Below are 14,594 nucleotides of genomic sequence, written 5' to 3' on the forward strand. Positions count from 1 at the left end.
TTCCTCTCACGTTTCAAATCAAATGTATGTGTTTATTATTGTAACCATGATGACAACTGTCATGTAACATTCTTATTTTAATCCTTACCATGATCTTTTCCTAACCGTAACCAAATTGTTCTTTTGCCTAAACCTAATCAAACCTTAACCTATGGCATAGTCACAGCCCAAATGCAGCAGTGATTTTGTACATTTTTAGCATTCAGTGGTATATTGTGAAGTTTTCCTGCTGCCTGTAGGTGGCGCTAATCAATCAAACAATGGTTGTATCAGAGGGTGGAGACAAGAAACATACATGGTTGTTCAGGCTGGAGAAACTGAGTACAATGCAAAATTTAGTGCCTCACATTATCAACTCAAAACAAATTCACCAAGTGTGCATTATTAAATCTGAAACAGAAAAGCATAATATATCTTCAAATGTAACAAAGAACGTAAATTATTTACTTTACACTTCTTCATTTAGTACAGTAAATGGTGAATTTTGTCTCAGGGAATAACAAAATTAAATAACACTATCAATTAAAAAAAAAAAAACTCCTAAACATAACTCTAGCTCTACAAGCCCTCCATAATAATGCCTCTTACGCTCTTCCAAATCCTGGTGAATTGCGTATGCCAAAATCCATGTCAGATTTGTCATGAATTACAGTAAATTAGCTTTACGTGGCAATCTGTGCGACTTCATAACTGGCATCAATGGTTGCTTTCTCAGCAGGGACACTAGCAGTGACGATTAATCTGTCACAGCCAGTTTGTTTTCCCTCACCCACAAAGGCCTCTTTGAGCTCCTATACAACACAGAAACAAGGTTCAGTCTCCATTAAGTAAAATCTTTTTCATACTTCGTATTTTCATACACGGTGTATACAGTATGGCATATTTCTTGACAGTGTCTGTCCCAGAGAGAAATTTCAGGATCTGACCTTGCACAGCAGTGTGAATATCTGCTTTTCCTGTTGTTGGCTTCCAGATAAGGTTTAGCCCATCGAACCCATTGTTTCTCAGTCGTATGATAGCAAACCAGATGAACCTTGCCCTCCATAATATTGCCTTTTACGTTCTTCCAAATCCTGGTGAATTGCGTATGCCAAAATCCATGTCAGATTTGAAAGCAGTGTATACTGAATGAACTGGTATGCAAAGAATATTTTCGCAAGTATTGGCCACTGGAAATGGGGAATGGGTGATGAACTTGAAGCTTGGCTTTGGAGAGAAACCCAGTGCTGGAATGCTGTCACATCCAGTGAAGAAAACAAGATGATCCTCCAGAGTGGAGAGGTCCTCCGACCGCGGCCAACACTGTTTAACAGACGGGCTTCACTAGATAGAACTTTGCGGTTTTGGTGCTTCTGTGTATTTTGTGTTGGAGTCTTGTCTGAACAGCGTAGCCACACGCGAGTGTGCATGGGACACCGACCCGCAATGATTTATACGTGTAAGAAGTTACAAAAAGTCCCTTTAAGTATTATTTTTTATTTATTGAAATGACACTGTAATTGAAATCATCTGGTGAATATACTGAAGTATTTAGCAGCAAAAACAATAGGAGTTGGTGAAGACCATAACAAATCCAGGTTATTCTTGCTCAAAGTTTGCTAGATGCATAAATAGGCTATGATTTACGCAGCCATAACAACCAAGATTATGGTGGTGGATGTGCATCTGCTGTTTTGTTGATGTTTTATAATAGTGAATAAGGTTAAGGAAGTGTCCTTCAAAATTATAAATAAATATTACCCTGTCAGTCATATAGTATATATATATATATATATATATATATATATACTATTTGCATACATGTTATGTGCTCATTGTGTTCTTATAGGCTGATTATTACATTATGAGCTTTTATTACATTTAAATTATTACATCATATCATGCCCAGTTATTACATTATGCACAGTAAATTAAAAAAATCAATAATGAGTTGCTATACAGCCTGTTTCCACACCATATTGTGTCTTTTATCTCACAAAAACCTGATAGACAAAGAGCAACCAACACAGAACAAAAAAAAAACATAGGAAAAAAAACAAATAAAATGCACCAATATTAGTCTGGGAAACTTGTGGTATTTTATTGATGTATTATTTTACTATTATTAACATATTATTTTTATATTTATTCACATTTAGATATACATATATGCAACATCTGTACATAAATAGCAACAGGAAAACCCACATACAATTAGATACCCAACAATTACATAGGCCTATATTTAGGGAAAGTTACAGCATTTGCAGTTTGCTTTATAGACCAAACTTGTTGGGCAATGTTGGAGGTGAGCCATTCCGTTAGCACAGTTGTAATAAGTGCTTGGGTCAGCAGGGTTGGGATGGAGCCCATTGATCCCTCCAGGACAGAGGTTTGCAGAAGGTTTTTCAGTTGTGGTAGTAGGAGTGGTCTTGGTAGCGGGAGTGGTCATTGGTGGGGAATTCAGAATGGTTGGTGGATGGTCACAGCAATTGCAGGATTCTTTAAAGACCAAATTTGCTGCGCACCATTGGAGGTAGTCTCTTCCGTTAGCACAGTTGTAATAAGTGCCTGGGTCAGCAGGGTTGGGATGAAGCCCATTTTTCCTTCCAGCACAGAAGTTTACAGAAGGTTTTTCAGAAGGTTTTTTAGCCTTGGTAGTAGGAGTGGTCTTGGTAGTGGGATTGGTCTTTGTTGTGGAAGTGAGAGTGATTGTGGGATGTACACAGCAACGGCAGAATTCTTTAAAGACAGAATTTGCTGCGCATTGTTGGAGGTAGGCTAGTCCGTCAGCACAGTTGTAAAAAGAATGTGGGTCATGAGCTCTGGGGTATTGCCCATTGACTTGGCCAATACAGGGGTTTTCACAAGGTTTTTTCAAAAGACTTTGCACTTGGCTGATGAAGGGGTAGTTGCCCTGCTTACAGAGCCGTCCACTAAAGTCATCCAGGTCCAACGACCAGACAAAGGCTCCTCCAAATTCGTTAGCTTTTAGGTAACAGACCTGAGAGGAGGAGGAACAAAACACTTCAACAGTTGAAGTCATGTTGACAAAATATCTATTTCACCAGATTTGTGTCCAATCGGTCATTTGGAAAGGAATCACTGAGCAACAGTTTGAATGAAACAGATGATTACCTTATTAACAAGGCTGTATTGGTTTTCAAATCCAACCCACTGATTTCCCTTAGCGGCATATGGAACTCTCTGATCAGGAATAGACTGGATTGCAGCATGAGCAAGAAAAGGGCATATCTGAAAAGAAGGGGTCAAATGTCACATTTAGACCTAACGTGTTAACATAAACAGAAATGTGATAAACAGTAAAAGCGGTTAGCCTATAATAAGGCTATTGATATAAATTAATTATATTCAAAGCTTGCAGTTTTACCTCATAATAGGCCAAGAATCCGGCTGTGCTGGTGTATGAGCCTCCTTCACCAGGACCCTTAACTGGTGCTCCAACACCATTTGATACAGAGGAGAGCTCAAAAGTTTCCCCAAATGCCGCTAACCCCAGGTTTAGCTTTTGTGCAGGTGCTCCCAGGTCACGCCAGTACCGCATGGCGTAGTCCTAAAATGTGGAGAAAAAATAGAATTACTGTATCGCGGTTGTACGCCTCCGCCAACCAGTCAAGTTGCAGTTTACATCCACTTCTGTCCAAAATGTACTCACGTCATCATTTTATCCTATTAGACATTTCTCTCAAATTGTCATAATTAGCATGTGAATTCTTCAGTTATGGCCAAAAGCGTGATTTGTGAGGTCAACAGTGAGCTTGACCTGTGACCACCAAAATCAAAATCAGTTCATCCTTGGGGTCCAAGTGGACGTTTGTTCCGAATATGAAGAAACTTGCTCAAGGCGTTCGCGAGATATTACGAGAATGGGAAGGACGTGAGGCCCCAGTGACCTTGAACTTTGACCACCAAAATCTAATCAGTTCATCCTTGAGTCAGGGTGGACATTTGTTTCCAAATTTGAAGAAATTCCCTCAAGGCGTTCCGGAGATATTACGAGAATGGACCGGACGTACGGATGAATGGATGGACAACCCCAAAACATAATGCCTCCAGTCAAAGCTATTGTTGGTGCAGAAGCATAAAAAATACGGACATCTCTAAATAGAAAGGTGTTTAAGCAGTTTAAAATGTGAATCCCTGTACTCACAGCGTTCAAGTAGATATGGTCTCCAGTGTCTTTGGATCCCTTGAATAAGGGGCTGTTATGTCTTGTGACAGTTTCCTTGGGGCCGTGAAAGTAAAATGTCAGCACATTAATGAAATCCAGGTACCTGTTTAAAAAGCAGAGGAGATCAAGTTCACCAAAACATGACAACTTCTTTATCATAATGACATGAATGACAGTAAATGAGCATTACATGGCAATCTGTGCGACTTCATAACTGGCATCGATGGTTGCCTTCTCAGCAGGGACACTAGCGGTGACGATTAATCTGTCACGGCCTGTTTGTTTCACCTCACCCACAAAGGCCTCTTTGAGCTCCTATACAACACAGAAACATGGTTCAGTCTCCATTAAGTAACATCTTTGTTCATATTTTCATACACGGCGTATACAGTATGGCATATTTCTGACAGTGTGTGTCCCAGAAGAGAATTCAGGATCTGACCTTGCACAGCAGTGTGAATCTCTGCTTTTCCTGTTGATGGCTTCCAGCTCCTCCGGTGTACCTCCAGATAAGGTTTAGCCCATCGAACCCATTGTTTCTCAGTCCTATGATAGCAGACCGGATGAACCTTGCTCTCCTTGGTTGTGTTGACATCATTTCACTGAATCTGGTAAACATTTGAAGAAAACAGTGTTCTCAATAAGACACTCCACCTACTGCATTTAAGGGTTCTGTTTTAATAGCACAAACTCAAAGAGCAACGTAAAGCACAAAATCATGTACGCAAAGACAAATATATAGCCATAGGCAAATGGTCTGGATACCATGCTTTTCATTCAGCTAAAAATAAATGATATATTAGGTTATATTAAGTATCAGTAAAGTACTATTGGTAAAAATGTAGGAGTGAAACAAAATATATATTTTATTTTCTATGGGCCTTAAGTCATTAATGAAGTTTTATTCAGAATGCAAACGCCAAATTGTTTGCAACATAAACTAATTAATTAACTTCATCATTTACTTTTTCATGGAGACTTTTAAACATAAAAAATAAAATGATAACAATTTCAGTTTAATCTTGCAAACACAAATCCAATTGGTGTTTTCAGATACCGAGACTACCGACCACTTTTATGACTACCGACCACTTTTATGTTCACATATTTGTGTGATTATTTCCCAGCAACTTGCTGTTGGTTTCACATAATATAATGAAAGTATCTGGTATAAATACTGTATACATACAGACGTAGGCAAAGTTGTTGGTAACGTTCCGTTAAAGAGAGAAAAACCCACAATGGTCACTGAAATAACTTGAAACTGACAAAAGTAATAATAAATAAAAATTCACTGAAAATTAACTAATGAAAATCAGATATTGTTTTTGAATTATGGTTCAGCAGAATCATTTAAAAAAACAAACTAATGAAACTGGCCTAGACAAAAATGATGGTAACATTAACTTCATATTTTGTTGCACAACCTTTTGAGGCAATCACTGCAATCAAGTGATTTCTGTAACTCTCAATGAGACTTCTGCACCTGTTGACAGGTATGTTGGCCCACTCCTCGTGAGCAAACTGCTCCAGCTGTCTCAGGTTTGAAGGGTGCCTTCTCCAGACTGCATGTTTCAGCTCCTTCCACAGATGTTCAATAGGATTTAGATCAGGGCTCATAGAAGGCCACTTCAGAATAGTCCAATGTTTTGTTCTTAGCCATTCTTGGGTGTTTTTAGCTGTGTTTTGGGTCATTATCCTGTTTGAGGACCCATGACCTGCAACTGAGACCAAGCTTTCTGACACTGGGCAGCACATTTCGCTCCAGAATGCCTTGATAGTCTTGAGATTTCCTGCACAGATTCAAGACACCCTGTGCCAGATGCAACAAAGCAGCCCCATAACATAACCGAGCCTCCTCCATGTTTCACATTAGGTACAGTGTTCTTTTCTTTGGATGCTTCATCTCTTCGTCTGTGAACATAGAGCTGATGTGACTTGCCAAAAAGCTCCAGTTTTGTCTCATCTGTCCAAAGGACATTCTCCCAGAAGCTTTGTGGCTTGTCAATATGCATTTTGGAAAATTCCAGTCTCGCTTTTTTATGATTTGGTGTCCTCCTGGGTCGTCTTCCATTAAGTCCACTTTGGCTCAAACAGTGACGGATGGTGCGATCTGACACTGATGTACCTTGACCTTGGAGTTCACCTCTAATCTCTTTGGAAGTTGTTCTGGGCTCTTTGGTTACCATTCATATTATCCGTCTCTTCAATATGTCATCAATTTTCCCCTTGCGGCCACGTCCAGGGAGGTAGGCTACAGTCCCGTGGACCTTAAACTTCTGAATAATATGTGCAGCTGTAGTCACAGGAACGTCAAGCTGCTTGGAGATGGTCTTATAGCCTTTACCTTTAACATGAAGGTCTATAATGTTCTTTCTAATCTCCTGAGACAACTCTCTCCTTAGCTTTCTGTGGTCCATGTTCAGTGTGGTACACACCATGACACCAAACAGCACAGTGACTACTTTTCACCCTTTAAATAGGCAGACTGACTGATTACAAGTTTGAAGATACCTGTGATGCTAATTACAGGACACACCTTAGTTTAACATGTCCCTATGGTCACATTATTTTACATCTTTTCTAGGGGTACCATCATTTTTGTCCTGGCCAGTTTCATTAGTTTGTTTTTTAAAATGATTCTGTTGAACCACAATTCAAAAACAATATCTGATTTTCATTAGTTCATTTTCAGTAAATTTTTATTTATTATTACTTTTGTCAGTTTCAAGTTATTTCAGTGACCATTGTGGGTTTTTCTCTCTTTAACGGAACGTTACCAACAACTTTGCCTACGTCTGTATGCCTGTTGAACTATGATAAGTGTTTATTTGCATTACTATGTTATTGCTAAAAATTTACATCCCGTATTTTGTTTGTGTGTGCGCAGATGGAATCATGAAATTCATTTATTTATGTAATCAAATATCAACATCTCATCTTTTGCTACCCCATTTATATGAAACCATGCACCATGCATGTTGTGCAAAGCATAAAAATACAGCATGAATGGGGAAAGCAAGTTTCATGGTCAGAAAAATACTAACATGTTGAAGTGCTGCTTACAGTTGTCTTTTTTTGCACTGACACCAAAAAGGCCTAAATGTTCTTGCGAGTAACTTACTTTTGTAGGTCCAAGTCACCAACTGACAGCAGGGTTTTGAGCTTTGGATTTCTGTGGGAGCATCAAAGTTCATTAATGATTGTTTAACAAAACACAAAGTTCAACTTTATTTGCACAATATTTAAAGTGCATTCAGAAAATATTCAGTCCCCTTCACCTTTTCCCCATTTTGTTATGTTGCAGCCTTATGCTAAAATTGTTTTAATCATTTTTCATCATCAATCTACACTCAATACCCCATAATGACAAAGCCAAAACAGGATTTTAGAAATATTTGTTAATTTATAAAAAAGAAGAGACCGTAGCTTTGGTCTCCAGGGCCGGAGTCTCTGGTGTACTCTGCTCCTCTGCATGCCTTCACTCACACACTGCGCTCGTTCTCACTCACTCTTTCACTCTACTCTCACGTGCATGCGCGCACACTACACACTGCAGAAGAGTTAGTTTAGCTCTGAGAATATCTAGTGAATGTACAGTGGACGTTTGTGCAGAAATATCTGCTGCAGCTCCTCCAGACCAACAGAGGTTTCCCGTGTCTTGTGAAGTGACGGGGCTCCACAGAGAGAAACGTTATCGTCTCTGACCAAAACTCCGGTGTCTCCCCAGTTCCCTCCGGCCGCGGTGGGAAGGCTGAGACCGGAAAAGCCAACACTAGGATCAGCATTGATTCATGGAGAGACCTTCGTCTGGTCAGCTAACATTACTGCCAAGCAGCTGAAATATAGAGTGATATTGTAGTTTTAGCTGACGTGTGTCGCCTCACTGTTTTGAGCGATGCTCGTTCATGTCTATGTAGAACGAGGACAAGCTTGAGCGCGAGCAACAGGACGCTGACTTTCGCTGACTTAACGGCCACAGGTGTCGCTGTTAACAAGCAATTTCTGATTCTTACAAACAGTCCCTTTAATGTACACATCCAACCTGACAGAGCTTGAGAGGATCTACAGAGAAGAATGGCAAAAAATCCACAAATCCTGATGTGCAAAGCCTGTCGTGTCATAGAAGACTCAAGTAATGTAATCACTGCCGAAGGTGTTTCAAGTAAGTACTGAGTAAAAGGTTTTTTCTTTTTGGTAAACTTCTAAAATTTCCGCCTTGTCATTATAGGAGTATTGAGTGTAGATTGATGAGGAGGAAAATGTATTTAAATGGTTTTATCATAAGGCTGCAACATAACAAAATGTGGGTCTGAACACATTCTGAATGCACTGTATAGGCTAAAGCACTGACCTGGTTTTGAGTGTATTAAAGGCCTGGTAGTTTTTTTCTTCATTTGTATATTTGGGGGCCAGCCTGTATCCTTGGTCAATGCCAGCAGAGGCATAGATCAGATGGGTACACAAGTTTGGATCGATATCTGAAACCGTGACCTTCGCGCCATCCACTCTATCTCTAGCCTTGCTGTCATAGGAACACACCAGCCTCAAGGAAGAGGCCGAGGCTGAGACATGGAAGAAAACCATGATGGTTTGAATTAGTTTTTGAAGACATCAATTATATCAAGATTTTTTCCATCAACAATTGCTAAATTATGGGCATTGTTAATTTGCTACTAAGAAGGTTGATTATGATTAATGCATGTTATAAACTTACCCAAGCTGGCGATGACCAAACAGAGACCTTCAAAGGGACAGACTGATTAGTATTTGGTTTAAAAACAAAGCTTAACAGATCAGTTCACCCAAATTACAAAAATAAAACCCCACAGGTTTTCTCTTCTACCGGTCTGTAGTATTACAGATAGGTTTGCTTGTATTTGTCTAGGTCAGGGGTCCACAACCTTTACTATCAAAAGAGTAAATGTACAAATGTACTACGGAGTATTAAGGCGACATTTAGGGGGAAAAAATTGGAGATTTCCAGGATAAAGTCGAAATATCACGAGAAAACATTTGTAAAATTAATTGAATTGATTATTACTTTATTCTCATAATACTATGACTTTATTCTCGAAATCTGGCCCTAATACTCCGTTGTACCGTCGTACCATAGACCTACAACAACGATAAATAAAAATGAAAATGTAATGTCTAGGTTAATGAGATATTACTCTCTGAGATTTCTGCAGTCACCCCAATACATTGCAGGTGAGTTTTGTTTTACATGTTAAAATTTCAAGAGGAAAGTTTATTAATCATGAATATCATTTATTCTATACTCTGGATAATCCACACAACACACAGCGTTGGTTATCCAGAGTATAGATTATATTTACTCTCACTGTGGGTAAACAAAAATAAACAATCTGCTTGTCTAGATATGACTTGAGGTAAGATAAGATAAGATAAGATAAGATACCCTTTAAGGAAACATGTACTTGACCAGCATGCCTTACCTGCAGTAAGAGTGAGCTTGCACATGTTGCTGCTATGTGGATAAGCAGAAAGAGAGGAATTTGATTAATATATAGTTGGTAATATATATACACACAATTATTAATAAATGGAACAAAACCTCACACTAAGCTATTATTATTATTATTATTTTATTGTTCACACAAAGAAATAAATATCAAGGCAGAAAACTGCACATCTTTCTGCACAAACTCATCCCCTGTTTGTGACAGCTGCTTTTCTTCAGTGTCAATTAGCATCGTCTTTAATAAGTAGGTCAAAACATGTTGCAAAACAGGATGGTTGGCTGTATACGAAACCACCTACTACATACTACTGACGAACGCAGTATGCAGTATACAGTACATACTGCGTACCTCAGTAGTATGCAGTATGTGACGGTTAAAGTGATGTATTTTGCAGTATGCTATACGAGGCTTTAGCCTTCAAACCAGCTCTTAAAGCACTGGACAAAAAAAACGAACGCATACCACTATGGTAATATTATCCAAAAATACAACTTTGATTTTCTTGTTTATGTTGTGCTTGTTTACTTTATAAGATACTGCAGGTTTAAACTATTTATTCTAACAGCTCATAATGAAGTCAGACAAACAAGATCATCGACGAGAGGAGACGGGAAATATAAAACATTGATCCACAAAATTTACGTTACTCAAACTGCTTTTCAGTTACAGCAACTAAACAGTGGACTGATCTCCCTCCAGATATTAGAGTCATGTTAAAAAGGGTCATGTACACGGTTGATTTCTCGCCTCAAAAACTTTCAGAAGTGAATTTAGTGATGAAATAGCAAAAACACAAGTCGTTTTTGGCTTCTGTTGTTTTAACCGTAGCCTGTAGCGGTCCAGCGCTTTGCATTGTGGGATACAGTAGGCGAGATAGACTGGTCCGATGCATACTGGAGATTTTTTCCAAATCAGTACGACATCCGGGTATTTTTTGGTATTCTGTAGATTTTGCTTTCGTTTGCAAATTACATACTACATTTTGGCCAAACCAGTACTTACTACTAGTACAGTTCAGTCAGACAACTCATGTTTGAAATGTTTAGTTCAACAGCGAAACATTGTTAGAGTTTGGGGTCCAGACTCCGACCTCATCACTCCCTGCAGATATCATTACATGAGATATTGGGAGTGAGGATTAAACATATTTCCCCCGTCGGAGCCTGCAGGTGGATGCTGGGGTGGTGGTGGGGCAGAAAGAGCAGGCAGCGGCAGTGTTCGTGCAGGGCAACAGCAGCATTGAAGAAGCAGAGGGAGAGACAGGGAGTTTTGCAGCTTAAATAGACCGCCTAATTGGAAGGTTGCATTTGGTTTATGGCATTGAGAGTGAGGCATGTCACATGTGTATGTAGCAGTGCCGCTCGAGTTGACTGACTGAACTAGCTCGCAGGCGTCACTCCATTATGCGGATTAGATTACAGCCGTTGTCACTCAGATTAGTTTAATTATCTTTTTTGGCAATGCTGATGTGAAATTATTGTGAGAAGGCTGGCTGGAAAACCACAGCTGCACCATCACATAGTCAAACCCGAAGCACCTGCTTCCGAAATATTCCTCTTTTTCCTGGACCCATGATGTTTTCACTTCGCTTTATCAGTTGTTACAGTACACACTCAAAACTTTTAATACATTTAAGCAATTACTTTAAATCCTGATCACCTAATTTCTCTTTTAGAGAAAAATGTAATGATACAGCTATCAAATAAGGACCAAAAGTATAGGATGTCCATTGGGAAGGACGTGGCGCTGCAGCCAGCCACACACACACACAGCGTCATTCTAACCATATATATATAAATGAAGGTATGAATCGGAAGACACGAGAAGAAGAACTACTCTCATAAACATTTCCAAATTTATGAGCCAACTGCTGCATTGTAAATCAGACTTCGTTCTTATAGTTACAGCTCTGCATTTCAGTAAAGGTTTGTTTTTTTATCCCATAAAACATGTGATATCAGATCTGGTCTGATCTGACTCGACAGGTGAGATACTGTATGCTTATAACCAATCAAGTTTGATCAATTAATTGCCTGTGTCGTGCAGCAGCATTGATTTAAGACGGATCGCAACATGTATAAAATTGGTAAAACACAAAATAATAATAATAACATTAGGTATATCAAAATGAAAAGAGAAAGTCTTCCCAGTGCCTGCTGGTGAGTAACAAGGAAACCAGTCAAAAAGTGGTTTGTTAAAATCAATGAAAAGAGTAAAAGGGATACTTACAAATATAGTGGTGAAAGAAGCATCTGCTGTCTCTCTACTCTGACTGATACTGTGTCTGACAAAATGTACGACTGTGATGCTTTTATAGGTAGACAGATGACATGGTTTGGCAGTTAACTATAGGGGTAGGAATAATTACTGTTATGTTCCATTGTCAAAAGCAATTGTGCAATGTACGGAATCTGGGTCAACATAACAAAGTCATCTATGCCAGGTCCTATTCACTTTCCTATTCACCGGAACAACATGACACCAACATATCCACATTTCTGTCTGTTGAGGAAGTGTTTTCACTCTAATAGGGGGACTGAGATCCTTGTAGTCACCAGTATTAATGTGCACCAGAGATTGATTCAGACTACGTAAAAGCTGTTGATTTTGATTAAGCTGAGTATGTAGGTAAAGAACAACAAATGGACCGATTTTGAGCTGTCATTTGCTTGTAATTGCCAGCATAAAACATTATATCTATACAGAGTGACCAGAAAAACAGGACAATTAGCACAAATCAGACACAATATTTAAAGAGGACCATACAACATAGCATTAAAGGGACTGTTTGTAACTTCTTACACGTATAAAATCATTGCGGGTCGGTGTCCCATGCGTGCTCGCGTGTGGCTACGCTGTTCAGACTCAGACTCCAACACAAACTACACGGAAGCACCAAAACCGCAAAGTTCTTCCTGGTGAAGCCCGTCTTGTAAAACAGTGTTGGCCGCGGGCCATGAGAATTAACCTAGATAAACACTTAAGGTGTGATCAGTCTTCACACCACAAGTCTGGGCATGATAATTGTGAAAACAATGTTGCATAACAGGATGGTTGGTGATCAGCATAGTTTAATGATCTATTTTAGCAATGCTGATCCAAAAGTAGTTTTAGAATACTGGCTGAAATCACAATCGTACCATCACATAGGAATATTTCTGAAGCAGGTGCTTGAGTTTGACTCTTTTTCCTGGACCCATGATGTTTTCACTATGCTTTATTTGGTAATACAACACTTCATTTGACAAGATTTCACCACATTCAACACATTGTGCCTTGGGCTCAGCATCACTGCCTGCCATTACGAATCCAAATTTAATGTATTCAGGGTCATATTTCCTCACCACACGCTTCAGAGCTTTTACTGGCGCAGGGTTGTCTCCCACATCACTTTTTCGCTTTAAAAACTGATCCATTTTGTCTCACTGCATCCGAGAACGTTAGCTAGCTAACAGTGGCAAACACGTTTGTCTCTACCTGATGATGTTTGGTGTTTTTACACAAGGCCTATTGAAGGAGGTTGGGTCACACTTAATCAACGCACCTTCGGGGTACCGCACATGCGCAGTAATATCTGCTCTGCACTCGCCGAAATTGAGCCGATCGCAACGCACGACCGCAGCTCCAGTTACACTGCGCATGTGTTATACCCAATACAAGACCCGTGTCCGCCCGTGTCTCAGCCTCCTTCAATAGGCTTTGGTTTTACGGCAGCTGGCATTTTACCTCCTTTAGGTTTTACCTGTTCACTTTGCTAAATAATAATAAAAAAATAATCTAGTACCACTGCCTCCGCGGCACACTAGATGGCGCTCTGCGGCACACCGGTGTGCCGCAGCCCACTGGTTGAGAATGGCTGCTCTAGCAGACCCAAAGACTCCCAAGGAGGAACGGATCGAACCCACTACTCCTCCGAGGAAATTAATTGAAGGTGATCCTCCTCCTGCAACATTGCCACATTTTGAGCCTTTCTCTCCAGGCAGTCGAGGTTCTAGCGTTGATGCCAAGCTTAAGGTTGGTCTGGCTCGACTTCAGTTAGAAGCATAGGAGAAGAAGATGGTGCGCAAGGCAGAGTTTGACCATCGATTGCAGATTCGCAATTTAGAAATTGAGGCAGAAGTTAGGACACGGGAGCTTGATGTAGAGGCCATGAGAATCACTGCAAATCAGTCCTTAAAACTCTCGTCAGAGGAGAATGTACAAACATATAACGTTCAGAAAACAGGTTTTGATGTAAGTAACATAATGCACTCGTGCCAACATTTCGTGAGTCAGAGGTTGATTCTTACTTCAGTGTATTTATCCTGTACACCTTTTCACGTAGTTAACTTCATGTCTATAAACACTAGGTTTATTGGTTGGTGCCAACCCTTGTATGTTTTGTACACCGCTGTTTTTTAGATAATTTAGTCAGACTTAGTTAGGCCTGGTTTTGATTTATTGATTTTGTTAATTTGGCACAACCATTTTGTCCCTTCCTCCACCACATTATTTTCAACCTTTAGTCATCTTTAAGAAACACCTTTTAACTTTGCACTTCACTCTGACTTTGTCTAATCATTGGTTGTTTGTTCAGTTATTGTTCCACCTAGTGGACATAACACCTGTGACCATCAAAATCTAATCAGGTAAGCTTTGAGTCCAAGTGGACGTTTTTGCCAAAATTGAGTAAATTTGCTCAGTTTGAGATATCACGAGAATGGTATGGATGTGAGTTCACGGTGACCTTGACCTTTGACCACCAAAATCGGTTCATCCATGAGTCCAGTTGAATGTTTGTGCCAAATTTGAAGAAATTCCCCTCAGGCTTTCTTGAGATATCGTGTTCACAAGAATGATCCGGACGGACGGACAAACAACCCGAAAACATAATGCCTCCAGCTACGGCTATCGCCGGCGCGGTGGCATAAGAATAACAATACAGCTATCAAATGCCA

The 14,594-nt window shown here is 39.7% G+C and overlaps 1 protein-coding gene across 1 annotated transcript; it reads right to left on the reverse strand.

Moving 5' to 3' along the window:
- Window positions 1–3,261: 3,261 nt before the first annotated feature.
- Window positions 3,262–8,758, reverse strand: LOC141766871 (chitotriosidase-1-like). The gene is made up of 7 exons (XM_074634046.1): window positions 8,526–8,758; window positions 7,296–7,346; window positions 4,614–4,779; window positions 4,362–4,486; window positions 4,151–4,274; window positions 3,371–3,553; window positions 3,262–3,267 (listed from the first exon to the last, which is right to left on the reverse strand). Exons 1-7 carry the CDS (start codon window positions 8,756–8,758, stop codon window positions 3,262–3,264), a joined length of 888 nt encoding a protein of 295 aa, XP_074490147.1.
- Between the last annotated feature and the right edge of the window lie 5,836 nt (window positions 8,759–14,594).

This window comes from Sebastes fasciatus, chromosome 4, assembly GCF_043250625.1.
Source record: "Sebastes fasciatus isolate fSebFas1 chromosome 4, fSebFas1.pri, whole genome shotgun sequence".
Classification (NCBI taxonomy): Eukaryota; Metazoa; Chordata; class Actinopteri; order Perciformes; family Sebastidae; genus Sebastes; species Sebastes fasciatus.